The 18,591-nt window shown below is 42.1% G+C and overlaps 1 protein-coding gene across 1 annotated transcript in view; it reads left to right on the plus strand.

Moving 5' to 3' along the window:
- Nucleotides 1-18,591, plus strand: part of meis1b (Meis homeobox 1 b) — a 77,091-nt gene that overhangs the window by 33,308 nt on the left and 25,192 nt on the right. The window contains exon 8 of the mRNA XM_032540930.1: nt 3,479-3,624. Coding sequence (XP_032396821.1) covers nt 3,479-3,624 — 146 coding nt within the window. The remainder of the gene's footprint in view (nt 1-3,478; nt 3,625-18,591) is intronic.

Genomic DNA, 18,591 nt, shown 5'->3' on the forward strand with positions numbered 1-18,591 from the left:
CTCTCTCTCTCTCTCTCTCGAGCTGAGGTAACACCATTGACATTTCCCCAACATGGCTGCCAGACACAGCTTCAACACCTTTCCTCCTTCACCCTTCCTCACTGCCACAGTCTTTTTCTTTTCTCTCCTCCCACCTCCTGCTCTTCCCTGGCTTGCTGGAGTTAAAGCAAAGCAGAAATTAGCCCCAGACCTTGCAGAGGTGATTGGTATCAAATTGCAGTGAACATGGAAATGCCAATAAAATTGTCAGCCTCTCTTCAGCCCTCCTCCTTTATTTTCCACTCCTAGATAAAGGAAGTGTCTGTACGTCATACCTACTTAGAAATATTGGGAAGAGATGAATACTGGGGATTTGTTAAGGTTTCCCTCTCTGGCTTAAGGTGTGGGTCATGCGTGACTAAAAAAGTCAAACTTTGCCGGAAATCTGTAAAATGGGGGTCTATTTAAATTTTTTTCCCATGACATTCATTTTGCATACATGTTCTGAGGCAACCTTGTCTGTGTTGTATGACCAAAAATACTGGTTTTATGTTCTTTTCACGTGGATCAATGACATGAGATAGATCTGATATGAGTAGAGATGTAATGTAACCTACTTCTCTCACATTATGCATCATTTTGGTATGTGGTTAATTATTGATTAGCTAGAGATTTTTAGGGTTATTTTATATTCTGTTGGGGTCATGTTTCAGAGTCCTAAATATTGTAGCTGATGCTTGCATAACATCCCCATACACCAATAGATATATATGTTACTGTGAAATATGGCTGATATACTGCAGATATGGGGCAGTGGTGACATAAAGGACCATGCACATTCTCATGACAGTTTTCTCTGAGCATCCACACTTTTATGACGTATAATGTGCTTTCTCTGTGCCCTTTGTCTTTTCTGTCTCACCTTGTTTCCCCTCTCCCCATGCTTCTCACAATTTCTCACCTCTTCCTGAGCCTGTCTGCTCTCTCCTACTTGCTGGCTTGCATAGATACTTACTCACTCACTCATTCACAAAATCACTTACTCATAGAGTCACTCACTCATAGTCTCACTCATGCTCTGAGCTGGCTCTCCAGCCGTTTGCTTCTGTTTTCCCAACTCACATGGGACAAGCCCCTAGGTTTGTTATTGTAGGCTTTGCTGAACATGAGCCGGTCTTTACAACGGATTGAAAGCATTTGCTTCCAATGAAAATCTGGTCTTAGATTACAGGGCCTCTACTCGGCTAACCCCTCTTTTCCACCAGGCAGAGAGATGCAGGGAGGAAAAGAGAAAGCGAGAGACAGACAGAGGGGTGGGTGTATTTTAGCCCTGAAACAGTAGGCAGAAAAAACTTGCTTGTTAAGCTCAGGCTGCATTTGTCCTAGGCTAATGATGTAACTGAAGCTTGCAATGTGAGTGTGTTTTTAGACAGAGAGAGGTCTAGGAGCTTGCTGTAAAGAGTTCATTGTCTTGAGTTAGTCAATTAATGGATTAGTCAATTGACAACAATTATTGATTAATTGTTTAAGTTGTTTATGAAGAAAACATGTCAAAGATTCACTAGTTTCTGTTCTTGGGTGTAATGATTTTCTGTTTTTCTCTGTTTTATATCCTTGTAAACTAAACATCTTTCAATGTTAGTCTGTTTGTGGAAGTACCTTTAGGCTCTAGGAAATTGTGGAATAGATAGATTAATCAGATACATAATAAACAGACTATCCTGTAACTTACAGTAAACTGGCAGAGGTAACTGACTTGCTCACATTGCCTGTATTCAACTTTTGACCTTTTGTTGGTGTTATAGTAGCCCGATCCTGCCACCACCTTTATCTGCATGTGTGCATTATTGATGAAGTGTGTGGCGTTTGCATCAGTATCTATGAAAATCAAGCTCTTGTTATATCCCTCCCCCACCCTCCATAGCGTCACCTCCGCTTCCACAAGAGGTTCATTAAAAAGCCTTTAATATGTCTGCATATGTATCTCCTTCTGCCAGAACAGTCGGCGAGAGAGTGAGAGCTAGCCAAGAGTGTTGTTTCGTATGGATCGTTGAGAGCCTCTCTCTCCTAATGGTGTATATAATTCAGGTGCCCTCCAGGCATGCTTTCAGGAATTCTTTTGCCCGAGGTAATGGGGAGCAAAGGCCTGGGTTTTAGACCCTGATTATTCCATTGATGCGGCAGGCTGGAAAAAAGTCATCTCCAACCGGATTAGTGCCAACATCCCCATTAATTATCGATGAATCGGGGGCTTAGGCTTTAGCTAGGTGCTGGGTGTCGCCCTCTGCAAGTTAGGGGTGCATGGGCCCGCTCAAATGCAGTTATCTACTCCCGTCACAGTGAATAGACCTAGAAGCTTTAGAAGTGCTTTGTGTGTAATCAATAAATAACTGGATCCAGATCTGTGCACAGCTTGAACATTTTTCTTCTTCTTCTTTCCTTCCCCTCACTTCCAGTGAAAAAAGGTGGCATGGGACAAAAGTCAGTTATTAGCTGCTGAAATTTCTAGCAGTGAGGGTGCCACTTGTTTACCTCGCCTCATGTTTCTTTTATGATTATCGTCTTTATTGAGGGTGGATGCATTTTGGAATAATGATAATAACAATTAGGCTTTTCACAGCCACAGATGGAAAGAGCCTTTTTCTCTCCACTGGAGCAGTATAGTATAGAATGCGTACAATAATTGGGTAGTTTGAATATGCGTCTGCATGTGTGTGTATGAGTTCTTGTTGTTGAGTCTGAATGCAAAGAAAAGGCCCATGGAGCGCCTTCCTTTCACTTTACCTCTCAGTGCTCAAATACTCTAAGCTGTCTAGTGTTCCCCTTAGGTGAGGTTAACTGGCCTTCATAGAGCCTTATCGAAGCCCTACAGGTTGCTGTAAGCAGCCATGACGCCATTGTTATGAAAAGCAGCTAGCTTTGTTAGCGCTGTTTGTGCCTCTGACTTCCCTTTTTCCACCTATTTACCTTTTATTTTCTGCCTTCCCCCTCCTCGCAACCTCCCCTTTTGTTGTGCCGTGTTACTCTTTCCACCTCAGGTAAAATGGCAGAATGCGCTGGGGCGACGCTTCAATAACTATTTTCCCCTCAGGATAATAAAGACTAAATCTCTCTGTCATTTTCAATTCTGTGCAGGCTTGGATGGGAGAGTGGGGAAATGCGACCTTACAAGTCCTTTGTGCTCCCCTTCTCCCTCTCTTTTTCGCAGAAAGATGCGAGCGCTGGCTGTGTTTTCAAGTGGCGGGGGGAGAAAAATGAAAGGCAGGGTTATTTATAAATGTATTAAAAATGAATGCATTTATGAGGTGCTGTTTTCCAGCCATTCTCTACTTGCCATTGTTGTGTCTCTATACCCCTCCGTCTGTGCATACAAAGCCCTCCAGAATTCCTTCGAAATCGTATTTATTCCCTTTGAACGCAGAGGCGCAGCAAATGCAGGAAATAAACAAACTGTGTGTCTGATCTCTGCTGTCTCTTCCTGTTTCTTGTCATGTGACAGGTGATGGCCTGGACAACAGCGTGGCTTCACCGAGCACAGGGGATGATGATGACCCGGATAAAGAGAAGAAACGCAACAAGAAGAGAGGGATCTTCCCTAAGGTGGCCACCAACATTATGAGAGCATGGCTCTTTCAGCACCTAACAGTGAGTTGAATGAAACACCATTTGCTCTCAGTTTCATATCATGTGGGTACACTTCAACTTCACTTCACAGCCACAGGCTTTCTAACTCTTATACACACACTCTCTCTCTTTCTCTCTCTCTCTCACACACACACACACACACACACACACACACACACCTTCTACCTTTCTAGCTCTGCTCCTGTCTTTTTTGACACAAATACACTTGTACACAAAGAAACACACATAAACACAAACCCATTGACACACACTGACTCATTGAGACTCATATACACACCACCAGAGTCCGTCCCCCCCCCCCCCCCCCCCCCTTCTCCACAATATGTCCTGGTTTGTACGGTGAACACTTCAAAGACACAGGCCTGTGTAATCTGCCGGCCATCTCTGCAGCCTGCGCTCTCGCTCCTCATGTGCTGAAACTGAATAAGGTTGAAGCTAAGGAGAGACGCCCCCGGCCATAACTGCATATACATAGATGAACCTTATTAAGAACAAATCTGTCATTATTTAACAGATTCCTGGGTTGCTGCAAAGGGCTGTGGTTTGGCTTTATTTTCATTCAGTTGTAACAAGGATACCAATGCCGTTAGCATTGCGTTACCCGCTGACAGCATCGCATATTGTTAGGGGGGAAATAGCGTGGGAAAAAATGTATTTTGATACTGAAATACACAAATGTGACAGTGAAAATAGAGCCAAGAATAAATAGAAGGCTGTCTTTTTTAACAACACATTTCTATCATTTCAAACGTTCATGATGAATTCACCAGCCACAGTTAGCAGTGTTAGACACAGAACATATTCCAGAGACTTAAACTTACCTGACACTCAAACTACAACAGCTCAAGACCTCTGAATCACATCTCAGTGATTAAAATAATATATCAAATGACAGCAAAAAAAAAAACATACATGCTAAATATTAGGTTAGTTGTATGTCAAAAACATAAAACTAATTACATTTCAAAAAGGATTAAAAAACAATTAAATCTTTAAAAAGATGTACACAGGTTTTTCTTGCATGGTGTAATAAAATTCAAATTAACAAGATTTTAAGTTATTTATATAAAAAAATGCATCGTAAAATGAGTTCATGTGCAAAGCAGTTTTTAAAGAAGAAACTGAGAATAATGTGTTTATTGTTGCACTGTATTCAATTCCTGATTACAATTCAAAGCTATTGTTTAGGAAATATGTTTCAAAACTAACCTCAGCCAGCCTTGCGTCACTCACTTTCTGCGTTTGTCAGGGGTTTGTGGAGAACGCGATACAGTTTGACTGAGTGGGTGGTGGTTTGCATAAGCCAGCAGGGAGGATGCTGGGGAAGTAATTTTATTGTTGGATTATGGATATTGCATGGGCTCCACTTTTCTTTTTTTTCCTCTCCAACGTTGATGTTGATGGTATGCATCGGAGTTTTCCAATAGCGTTAATGGCAAATTGGCGGCACTTTTTCATTTTGCGTGTACTGTAGCGTGGCATTTGGCAGAGATGTAAAGTGAATATCTGCACATAGAATATATACACACACATCTCACAAGGCTTCTTAGACTTTTTGTTTCTCTTTGTGTTCTCCTCTTTCCATCTAACCCTCACCACCTCCTTTACAAACCACCAGCTTTCCATCACCCTGCACACACACACACACACACACACACACACACACACACACACACACACACACACACACACACACACACACACACAAACACACTTCATCGCACATTGACACTAACCTCTCCTCCAACTCCCTGACCTCAACATACACCCCCCGAAACCTTCGGGGCTACAGGGTAAAGGTGTTCGAAACACACACACATCCTGTCTGTGCAAATACAGTTCAAAACACACTAGCCTAGTGAAACGCACAAACATACACACACACACACACACACACACACAAACACACACACACACATACACACCTACTGTGTCATATTACACCATGAGTTGGGCTTATGGGAGGCTTCTGCACTGTTAGATCTCAAACAGTGGGAAGGATATAAGTGTGTGTCAAGGGAGCGAGGGAGAAGAGAAGAGGAGGAGACGGCAAGGAGGTGAAGAGGTGGATAAGAAGGATCCATCAGCCTTATCCTTCTCCCAGGAAAGAAGAGAAAGATAAACTAAAACATGCACACATACAGGCACACAATGGCACATAGGCTATATTACAGTATGGCACTAAACAGGAAGAAGCTGATGTTCTCACAGTGCAAGAACTGAAAAGTAAACTGAAAGGTTGATTGGAAAATCACTTCCAATACGTCTTTCATTCAGCAAAGAACATGTGGTCTCAATTTTGAGTAACACTGGCATTAACAATACTACTGGTGTCAGATAAATACTGGCAGTGGTCTCATTTGTTTACAATAGTTTGTCTTCAGTATAACAATTAATTTAATCACCATATGTCTGTGTTAAACAAATAAATGCTACACATAGCACCTCTAATGCAAACATATTTACAGTATCTCTTACATTGGCAGTGTGTCTCTCTCTCTTTGCTGGTATAAACATAAACATGGACAGCTGATCTGGGCTCATCCACAGCATCATCAGCTGGCCTGCCTTTGTTTCACAGAGGGATGGAGGATGTGAGTCTGGTCTCTTAGAGATAGACACAATGCCAATTAGGCACACACAGACGCATGCTTGCACACATACACACACAAATTCATGGCAGAGGCCTGTGGCCCTACACAAACGATATGTAAGATTTGACTGTGAAGGGACAATGGAACAGAATAGGGTAGAAGTTTGGATACCCACCTTTATGTATTTTCTGTTATCCGCCTCACACTTAGACCCTCAGGGGAGTTCCCATTGTAGGGATGAGGAAGGGGAAGGTGGGTGGCAAACTGAGGCTACGAGTGCACCAGCAGGGTAGGTGGTAGGTGGAATTCCTATATTTTTTTACTGTTGTTTTGAAGACATTTCAGCATCTCACTTATCCATCATGGATGCTTGTTTTCAATGCATTGTTAGTAGGAAAAAGGGCTTCCCCTTTTTAAAGCAGTTTGTTGTTAACATGGACACCTACAATAGAAAAGGTTCCCTCAATTGCTGGTATTATCAGTTCCCAGGTTTAAAGCCAGAGTGCTTTTGGTATAATAAATTATTATCCCCTGTGAAGGGTGACAAATAAATCAAATATTAACAGAAAAAGAAGTAGAAATATGCTTCTATCTGTTGTGTGATTAGTAGAGTGACAGCTAGAGCAGTAGTATTGAATTTGTTATGATGACGACAGTCGCAGCTTGCTGAGTTCTCTCCAACACGCCCTATGAGCTCATATGTTGTCGACAGTGCTTGTGGGACATCGTTCATCAAGTTCATCGGAAGAATTTGGCGGCTCTGACTTGGAGCGACTACAAAACATTAGCGTTAACCGCCTGTCACCGATGGCCGGACCACGCAGCTCGCTGCCAGATTGCCATGCAGCACTAAACTTGGTAGAAAACCAAAACAAAGGGCATCAGAGAGGTTTCCACTTGTGTCCTCAACTCATTTTGATCTTTGTTTTCCATTGATATTCTTAATGACATCTTTGTTGTGACTACTAGCAGTCATTTGGTTTTGCTGACTAACCAAATGGGACATTTGATAAGATAAAGCTGCAAAAATGCTTTAGTCCATTTGACAAAATCACCTTTATATCTGCTTAACATCAATAAGGATGTGTTTAAACAGATTTTTTTTCAGGAAATAACTTATTAAAAATATCTGTTTAACAAAATGATTTAAGTTGTCGAATCAATTCCAAACTGATTGCATAACTGGCTGAGCTATCTGGTTGCTTTGTGTTACAACTAAAAAGACAAGCTGTGAGATAAAGAAATAGCTCGTACCCAATCTCTGTTTCCTCCATCCCTCCTATTGTGCATTTGGAATCCACCTACCCCCACTCACCCACCCCATTCTCCTTACAAATGGTCTTTTCTTGTTTAATTTAACAAGAAATGAGTAGTAAATGAAAGCTCAGGCCTCAAATTCCCAATGCGCCCTGTGCTCTGCTCTCCACTCCCCTATGAAAAGGCAATTTGTGAAATTATGTGATAGAGTAATTAGATGGAATTCACCCCCGCCTCTCCACTACACACACTCGTTTAGATTGTTGCCTTGCTAATCTGAAGTAGGTGTGTGTGTGTGTGTGTGTGTGTGTGTGTGTGTGTGTGTGTGTGTGTGTGTGTGTGTGTGTGTGTGTGTGTGTGTGTGTGTGTGTGTGTGTGTGTGTGTGTGTGTGTGTGTGTAGGGCAGGGGGGTGTTGGCATTCAGAGTGTTAGCATTGGTATATTAGCCTGGCAGACTGGGACTCACACTCTCATACACATTATCACTAACACTCTCTCATTGTGGCTCTCCTCCCCTTCTATTTGTACACATACTCAATGTAACGAGGGGCAGCCGCGATAGCAGCTCATAAAAGAAGCCAAACCTGCAAACCCTCAATGAGTTGTTTTTTTCCCTCCTCTTCCTTTCTCCTCTTAAAATGTGTAAATGCACAGAAAGAGTATAAAAAATCCAACTGGAAGGCATAATCCCCCGTTAATACAATTAGAGGCTAATTTAACCACTCGTGTACACAGATGTAGCCGAGCTGGGCAAGCGCCGTTACCCTCCTTGGAATTTCTTTTTTTTCCCCACAACACAGCAGTGTGCAGCAGGCTTCTGAGCAGAAACAGGTGTGAAAGGCAATATAATTCATTTCTGCGCTGGCAGAGGAGGGCAGGAGCCTCGCTATCGTGGGCCCTGGGTGTTGGAGGAATCCAGACTGGGGGTGCAGGGTTGGGAGGGGCTGAGAGGAAGTGATAGATGTATGGATGGACGGGTGGGTGCACTAATCATCAAAGGCGGCAATATGTTTTTCCTTATATCTTAAATGTTTTTGATAAGAATATATATAATCAATATGAAAATTCAGCATATTGTTACTGCAATGTGTAAACTCACAGCCTATCACTTCCTGATCTTCTCACCAAGAAAACACAAACAAGATATCTAAAGCCTCATCTAAACAACAGAAGGGAGAGAAAAACCTTTGAGGTCAGAGTTCGCCATTTCTTCAGATGCCATTAGTCTTCGTCTGTTTATTGCTGGAGCCTGGACATGTCATCACTCTGGTCACCCGCGGCAACCCTGACCCGCCACGGTAACCCAGGTCTGGAAGGGTGTTATCCTACTGGTCCAACCAAAAATTTGTACATGCAAAATTGTCCCTAGTCTGAAGTTTACTTTTTAAAAAAGAAAGGGAATGGGGAAGAGGACAAACATATTTATGACTATGGTCTTCCTGCGATTGTTGTTACACTTGTTTGTCTTAGTTACCCACAGCATAAATTAAGTTTCTCATGAAGAATAATTTCAATTTCCTCATTAATAGCTCTAAAAAAAAACACCCAGAAGCAAGCTTAAAAGGAGAAAATCAGCTGACTGTGTTTTTATTCATTTATTCATCAATGGCAACAAAGGCTCAAATTCCATCTTGATACTGTAAAGTAATATAGTGGCCTATGTGGCCTGGTGTCTCCTATTAGGTCTTAATTAAATCTAAGTGGCAGTCAGAATCTTAGGCGCCACTACTTTAGGATTTCAAAGAGGTCCTAAGAGACGGCAGACAGACGGACAGATCTGCCAAAGGCCTGGCATGACACTGTGATGAGACAGGGCGGCGGAAGAAAACAAGACAACAAGTTCTTATTGTCAGCTTATTGTTATTCAATTTCAGAATATGATAGAAATAGCTTTGGGCTGTGTGTTTGTATGTGTATTTATCTTTGATGGCTACTTTTTGTGAAAATGTGTGTGTGTGTGTGTGTGTGTGTGTGTGTGTTTGTTTGTACGAGGACATTTGGAAGCAAAGACTTGTACTTACCAATCACAGGAGAAGTTGGTGTCAAAGAGGAGGCAGCTGAGTCAACCTGCTTACCCTGAACAACACACATGCATGGACACACATGCACACACTCATACTGTGCCCCAACCCCCACATTACCCCACACCTTGTAATGAAAACATCATCAATTATCCCTCCTGACAGGCCCCAGGGACCAAAGGCAGACAGCTCTCTTTGGGGGCTTCTCTTTGTGGACTGACCCTCACAGACACACAGACTTCTACTCACACACTTTCCACCAACCATTTCCTGAGTATTCATGTTTACTCTGTATTAAAAGTTGGTATAACATTTCTTTCCAGGAGTGTCGATAGTCGTTCATGGGAGTGCATAGTAGATAATAGGATGGTCCATGTAGTCGAGGTGCAGGAGACAGGACTTTTGTGTGTGTGTGTGTGTGTGTGTGTGTGTGTGTGTGTGTGTGTGTGTGTGTTTTTAGTGTGGTTTTGGGTTTTGGTGGAGAGGGGTTATGGTATGGCCGGGCAGAGGGAAGCCATCATCTTGAACAAGACTCCTGAAAGGCCATCTGTTTCATGATTGATGGATGGAAGATGGATGGATGAGTAGATGAATGATGGATAGAGAGATACAGTAGATGGGTATAAAGACTGACACATGGCAGATGTTGGTAATTTAGAAGGATAGGTATTAGTTTGCAGAAATATATGGATAATATTGACTATTGACTGATTTTACTTAACCATTGTTCAGAAAAACAAACCTTATGCTTTTCTGATTTATTTTCTTAATTTGAAATCACGTCCAACACGTGTCCATTTACAGAAAAGTTTAAATAAAATGTACTATTACGACAGAAGAAGATTGTCCCTTGCTTGTAGGTGATATAAACATTTTATACTGAAGAAGAATATCTGTGTGTGTGTTTGTGTGTTGTGTGTGTGTGTTTGTGTTGTTTAATATATATATATATTATATTAGATATATATATATATATATATATATTATATATATATGACCCCAGGCATTTTACAAAGTCCCTTTACATTTCTGTCAACTTTTATTTCACTTTTCTCCGACTTTCACCTCTGTTTCTTGTATCGTTTTACTCCTCTATTTAAAAGCCCTCAAGGACAGTTAACTTTTAATTTATGCCACCTTTGAACTTTTCCAAAATGTCTGCCATAGATCTAGACCAAAAGTAAACGTGTATGTGTGCGTGTGTGTGTGTGTGTGTGTGTGTGTGTGTGGGGGGGGGGGGGGTGGTTCTTGAGAACGTGAGAACTTTACAGACCCTCAAGGTCGTCAGTAGCACTGGAGGGATCACCAGTCGCAAGAGATCTAACACGGCTCCCCAGAACATGCACTACACAGACAACATACAGACAGACAGACAGACAGACAGACAGACAGACAGACAGACAGACAGACAGATACCTTTATGTTCAGTTCATGTTTACACTGTAGGAGCTCCTTTTTAGTGTCTGCTTTTACAAAGGTTGTTTTAAAATCAATAACAGCGTTAATTTTTTAAAATTATGTTTTTTAATGCTTGTTTTTTTAAACATTTAATAATGTAACATATTTGAATGATTAAAAATCACGGTGAGAGAATGTTTAATCGCACTCTTTAATTTCACAATTATCTTCAATCATTACTATTTTCTTCTTCTTTATACTTCTTTTGCTTGTCCCTCCCCCATCCCTCTTATAATTTTATAGCTGGGAAACTATGAAACAGTTCAGTGTGTGGTTTCATTGTTGTACGTCTGAGTGATTGATGGCTTCATGCTGAAGCTGTGTTTCACACTAGTTGTATTTTTCATTATCAACTGTGTGGGATAAGTGTTGTGTGTGTGTGTGTGCGTGTGTGTGTGTGTGTGTGCGCGTGTGTGTGCGCGTGTGTTCAGAGTGGACAAAGACCCAATAACTTGGATGTGTGAAATCGTTCTTGGTTTGGTACCCACTAATCAGTTAACGATGATTTGCAAATCCAAAAAGAGGCTCACTCCCAGCCCTCAGACACACACAAATACACTCAGATTTGCACACACACACACACACACACACACACACACACACACACACACACACACACACACACACACACACACACACACACACACACACTTTTTTGCATAGGCCCCATAGCAGTGATGTCAGTGCCTGGGTGGGGTGTGGAGTTCCCCACCATCACTGCGGTATTTGTTGGAGTGTGAGTGGCAAGTTGACGTGTGGAAGAGTCAGGGAAAATATTGTCATAAGTCTGTGGTTAGCTTGGAATAATTCTAACCAACACTTAGCAATGCTAACACTTTAGCCTCTCATTCTCACTGTAAGCAAAAACATCACCTCCAAGATACTTCCTTTTTTGTTTAAAACTGCTTAAATATAACTTTGACAGTAACATGTTCACCCCCTTTCAAGAAACAGAGTTTAGCATAGCTTCTGTATATAGCATGATTTTGTTCAGCCAGTGATATATTAAATCTGCTAAGTGTGAAATCACATTAGCGCTAGCTGTTAGCCATTATCCATTAGGCTGTGTTTGGTGATCCAGAGGATTGTGGGATCTTTTCTGGCTGGAGTCAGCAGCTCAATATCTTTTACTTACAGCAACTACAGCAGCCTGCCCTAGATACATTTGGTGTGTGTGTGCATCTGTGTGTGATTGCATGCAGTTGTGCTATTATTTTTATATCTCAGCTTCACATGTCTTTTGTAAGTGCTATGTATGAGGGTGTGTGTGCATGTCTTTGTGTCTCATTTCATGCGTATGCTCGATGGATCCTTTGGCTTTGCCGTCGTGGTAATCAGTTTGCGCTTTGGCTGAACTAATTTATCAATTCAGTTCCTCCCACTTGTATTCTCTCCCATGCGTGAACCCTCTGTCTTTCCCCTATACTCTGTCTCTGTCTCCCTCTCAGACAAAACACTTCTTTCTAAAAACCATAAGGGTTTTTCCTATCTTTTATGCATGTCTTCTTCCTCTCTGACCTGTCTATGTCTTGCTCCACTTTTCTTCCATGACTCCCTCTAACTCAATTTTTCTATAATGTACAGCTGCCTTGCATTTTAATGGCCTTGAACCATGATATCATAGCAATATTGGTGCACTTGCACTGTTTCAAAGGCATTGGGAAAGAGCCATGATTTACAGATGAGATATCTTGTGATATCTGTCCATAACTTATCATTTTACACCTACTTGTCTTGTGATGTTATGACTGAAGGATTCTGCATAAAGCACTGTAATGCTCATGTTGCACGAGAGGCAGGCGGCACGAATGGTATGCCCATAGGCTGGTAGTGTGTTTACACTTGGCCAGCTGACCCAACGTGCCCCTGTGGAGCGGGTGTGTGTTTGTGTACATGACAATGTAAGTGCATCTATGACACACACAAGCATCTATGTAGACGTGTGTGTGTGTGTGTGTGTGTTGTGTGTGTGTGTGTGTGTGTGTGTTTGTCTGTGGTGTGTCAGAATGTGTGTCCAGCGAAGTGAGAGAAACCATAGCTAGTGAACCAGGTGGTGAATGCAGACAGGCAATAACTCATGGTAGAGGAGTCGGACACAGCTGAGGGCTTGAAGAAGAGATGTGGTGGGAAAACTCACGCGACACACTTTAATTGTGCTGACTTTTTACTATCCTCTCTTTGTTTTACTTCTTCCCCTCTTTCAAACATGTTCGTAATCATCCTACCCCCAAAACCACCATTTTTTCAGTTAATCTGTCTTCCAACACACTCTAAACAAAGCTCACATTGCATGTTTGTCAGCTTTCTTCCTTTCTCTCCTTCCGCTCTCTCTGAGACGTGCTGTTGTAGTGTTGGCGATGGCAGGGGGAAGTGAACAGGGCTGAGGGTGCTGCTCACTTGTTTGTTACGACAGATTAAGTCATTGATTTGTAAAAGTGGTGCACTGATGGAGAAAGCCCTCTGCTGCTAACGTCAAGGAGGGAGAGAGAAAGCAGAAGAGATAGATGGAGGGATGCATTTGGCTGTAAAGAAAGAGTGGCGAGGATATTAAAATGGAAGGAAAAGATGAGAGCTAGAGTAAAGAGAAGAGTTAGGTGTAGGTGGGAGAAAGGGGAGAAAAGGATGCAGCATGAGATAGTTAAGCAAAATGCTAAATATAGAACAGAGGGATGGAGGGGGTGGAGACGGGTGAGAAAGATAGGAAGACACAGGAATGAGGAAAGAGGGAGGTGTGTAGCTGTACTTTGAATGACAGAGATCAGGTAAAGACAGAGGAGGTAGAGAGAGAAAGCTTCATCTTTCAATGGCTGCGTCCTCCTTCCTTCTTGCCGCTTCAAAGAGCATAAGGGAACAATTGTGAGGTACCCTCACCTAGTTTCAGCATTCCCCCAACCCAGGTTCATTTTACCCCCCTAGGGGCCAACGGTGAGTTTCTAATTAAAACTTTGGGGGCAAAAGGGTAATTATGATAATAACATAATAATATTGCCAGGGTTATTAGAATGTTCTGTGGTCCCCAAATTGCTTCCTCTGAGAGATCAGATTTCAGTGGCATTACGTTAAGTCAAATTTCCTTGAAAGTCAGGTGAAATTAAATGGATTTCCCCTATGGTTGAGGTGCAATCTGACAATCTGATTCCCTCTTGTATGGCACAGGCATTGAGTCTAAAAAAAGCCCTTTAGTTTCTCATCACAATGACACATCAAATACCCCTCCCCCTTGCTTACCTCCCAGCTCAATTTAGTCAGAGGAGTTTGTGTGGTTAGGAAGTCTACTCATTTGTTTAATAGTTTTTGTTATGTTGCTCTGAACTCTCTTTAGTAATAGCACTTTGTTTCTCTGCCCCGTGTAACGAGCTCTGTGTATTGTGGCTGTGTGTAACAAGAGAACATTTGTTTTTAAGCTCAGAGATCACTGCTAGAATGCTAGCTCCAAGCACTGTAGCTAGCATGCTGATGCTTCCAGGGGCCTCCCACTGTTTTCTCTCAGCTTTCTGTGGTACCTGACAGGGATGAGGCTTTGTGGATCCCTCCTACTCCCCATTTACACACCCCCTCCATCCCAGGCAGCCCTGAGGCAGCCCACCTCCAGCTGTGGCTGCCGTTCACTGCGCCGCTTGGTGCAAGTACCGATTGCTTTGGAGTGCCTCCCCTCGCTCAAATAGGCAGTAATTACGGACTTAAAGAGGTTTAGTGGTCCAGCAAACTACATAATCACCCCCTGAATTAGCCCCAGCTCATCAGCCTCAGTCCAACGAGCAGCACTTACCACTAGCACTAGCTAGCATGTTGCACCCCCTTCCCTTTATTGCACAGAGGGAAGCACAGCAGCAGGTGTTGTGCAACATCCGGCCCCCTTAATAAATTTAGCCTCCCCTGAGCTGGAATGGGGAGGACTAATGAAGCACGCCCTCGCTCTTAGTGAGAACAACCAGAGAGTACAGACACCACACATACAGCACACACAGTATAAGATGCTTTCCTTCATTATCAACAGAGTTCACCCTCTGCATTCTATTAAACACAACTCTACAGCATTTTGTTAAGACTTGAGACACATGTGCATACATGCTACAGTATAAGCTTCTGTATACATTTAGACCCACCCAACTGTAAAGCATTGTTCACACCCTGCAGCACAGCAGTAACAGCTACAGCAGTGGCTGCTGCCCTGCATTAGGGTATGTGCCCTTAGAGTTTTAGAAAAGCAAGAAAAGCGATGAATGATGCTAATCATCAATTATCAGTGAAGAAGCTGGTAATGCTGTACATTGTCTAATCCACTTTGTACTAGAGCTTTAATGACACACTTTTTACACTTTGCCTCACCAGCTAACTAGATTTATCTCATTCCCATAGGCAAGTGCGCTGTGAGATTTCCCTAAATCAACAAAAGCTGTTTTTTGCGAGGGAAAATGCTCATTAATGAATGAAAAGCGCAGCACATCTGTTTTTTTTTCCATTTTCTCTATCTTCTGAAGAGATTGAGAGATTTGATGACAAAAACTGTTTAAAGTGGGGTTTTTTGCCAGTTCTGGTGTATATATCAGGGTTTCTAACAAAAAAGCAGTGATGAATTATTCATGGTACAAGGTTTGAGTTGGTTTACCATAGTCCAATGCCATAATAGAGTCTGTTTTTGCTTTTTTTGCACTTTAGACTACTAAGAAAGGGGGGCGTTTATTTTGCGCAGACTTTGCAGAAGGCACTCTGAAACTCTCATCCTGTAGTTGGTTCATTTTGAGTCTTTCAAAAGATCCGTTTTTTCCCTGTTTTGTTATTTTGCATTGGAGCAGCCCAAATCAGAGGAAATTAGGTTAGGGGTGCTTTGTTTTTTTCTGTTGTTGTTTTGTTCGCTCTCACTCTCTTTTCTTTTTTTCTTTAATCCCCCCTTTCTCCCAGAGCCAGCTTTGTTGCTGGGTCCCTGCTCCCTAATGAAGTCAAAGGGATGTCAGTCGATGCCACCTACACAGAAAGGAATTTGAAATGGCATAGCTCTCATAGCGCAGCATGAGCACACACAGAGGATGAAACTTCCACTGAATGAGCAAGACATTTTGGAAATTGGAAGCTTGTTGTATGAGATACAACAGGCTTACAGTTTAAAAGGCTTCTTTTAAAGTCTGCTTGTGCTCAGGGTTCTGGGCATTTGTTGTTTGCATAACAATGTACTTGCCTCCCCAAATATTTAAGGTAATCTCATACACGTCTGGCAGCAGCAAGGCTACACTTCCAGTAAACTTTGTGCGTGTGTGCGTGTGCGTGTGTGCGTGTGTGTAAGACAGTTTGGTATGATACTCTGATGCCCTTCTAGCCAAAAAGGCCCCCGGATTAGCCATTAGGCATTCCTGATGGGCAGCTCGGTTTCTACGGGGATTTGACCTGGGAACACCGAGCCAGACAGACCTGGCCAAGTCAAGGCTTTTCACTTTTACTTCAACTGCCACATGCAGGTCCCTACATAACCATGCATAATGTTGTTGATGTTTGCTGTGACCTGCCTGGTGTTTCAGGTCTTTTTTTTTTGTTTTCTGTTTTTACTGTGTCAGGACCGTATAAAACTGGATTGGAAGTACACTAAAGTAAACTGTTACACATGAATAAGTTGTTTACCACGATTCATGGCATTTTCTGGCATCCTTGTGCCTTGTGACAGACCCCAACAATCGGGTGGTAAAGTAAGCTTACTCGAAATACCGTTGACCCACGTCTGTTCTCCACAGATTGTGCAGTGTCATGGCCTCTTTTTGATGCACGTCATATGACTGTGACAACGTATGATTTTCCTCTCTCTTAGTCCTCCCTCTATCCTCTTTCATGGTTGCTGTTTTATAAAGCTAATGTGGCGTGTCAAGCCTTTTTAATGGGATGCACGGAGGCTCGAGAAGCGTGTCTTTAAATAGAAATATATGCAACGATAACACCATAATGTTAATGGCTAAAGAAGGAACAGGACTGAGAGGACTGTGGCTGCAGTGAACTGGTTAGGAAAGATGGAATCACACACATTACAATGGAGATGTAATGGTAAAATGTAGGCTAGCATTTTCAATTCTGTATAAATATGTTACACATAGTCAAAAACATTTAAAGGTGGAATTTTACTATCATATTCATAGCATTTTTTTCAATGTTTTTGTCATTTCTTTTTAAAAATGTGGATACCTTATGTTTCAGCTAAAGCCAAATTAAAAGAAAAAAAAAGAGGGGAAGTGAGGGGAAGAGAGAGCCAGAGAGAGAGAGAGAGAGAAGAAGAACAAGTGGAAAGACAACTGTTTTTGCTGAAGAGGCGGGAGAGTTTGCGAGTCACAGAAATAAAAAATTAGTGAGCCATGACCTTTAGGAAGTGAGTTCTTAAGATGAAAGTAAGATATTGTTTGGGCAGTTTGTCCAGTAGAGGAACAATTCAGTTTACACAATAGCCATGTGTCTTGTCAAAGTGGTCCTGGGCATTACTCCATAGAAATAGCTGCTCCCACATAGTGAGCCATTCTAGCTTCAGGTTTCTCAAACATAAATGAAGACGCAGAACAGGAAATTCAGAAACATAACGGTGCAGCTGCTATAATGTAAAGGTCGGGTAACTTCCAAAATGTAAGTCCTTTAAAGTAAGATGTGTCATTACTTTGCAATTTTTTTGTAATGTAATATTAGTTCATTAAGTCAGACCAAGATGAAATGAGACCAAGGTCCACACAAGATGATATTCAATTCAAATATTACTCCAACAGTATGTATTCTGCAGAGCCTTATTATAATCTAAAATGATGTAGCTTTATTTTAAGTGATTTATCAAATAAATAATGAAGTTATCCGATTACTACTATTGTAGCACTGGTAACTTTAAGGGTTGACATTTCCTTCTGCCGCTCTACCTAAAATACTTTTCTCCTGGGTTAGACATGGGATAGGGGGAGTAAAGAGAGGTTTGAAGAATATTTATGCTGTTATCTCTTTGTTAAACCCCTAGGGCTCCAGATATCCATTTCCATGTCTCCTCCCCTGCCTCCTTCTTCCCTGTTCCTCTCTTTCCTCCTCTCCGTCTATTTATCCCTCTCAATTCTTGTCTGACGGGGGTAGAGAAGAACGGTCAGAAAGGGAGGGGATGTTACTGATGCTCTGTTACTCTCTGTCACACACACACACACACACACACACACACACACACACACATACAAATACACACACACACACACATACAAATACACACACACACACACAGCTGAACTTGAAGGCCCAGCAAGCTCAGTGGTTCAAATAAGTAACAAACACACAAATACTCGCTAATAGTAACACACATGAGCAATTCAAATGGACTCAAATGGACACACAACAAAACAGACTTCCACGCACACACACACCCGCTTGCACACTAACACACTCTGATTGATAAGACACACAGAGGAGAGAAGCAAAAACACACACCCTTCCTGGCAACCACATGCTCAGAACCGAACAGAGAGCAGCAAGCAGGGTGGAAATTCTCATGAAAGGAGTTGTATATTTGGAGAACACATATCATTAAGATAGGCGGAGGGAAGGGAGGGAAAGATGCGCAGAAACTTTCCATCTGCTCTTCTAAAGAACATGTTATTGCTTTACTCAAAGGTCTCTCTCTCTCTCTCTCTCTCTCTCTC

Source organism: Etheostoma spectabile, chromosome 17 (assembly GCF_008692095.1).
Source record: "Etheostoma spectabile isolate EspeVRDwgs_2016 chromosome 17, UIUC_Espe_1.0, whole genome shotgun sequence".
NCBI classification, from domain to species: Eukaryota; Metazoa; Chordata; class Actinopteri; order Perciformes; family Percidae; genus Etheostoma; species Etheostoma spectabile.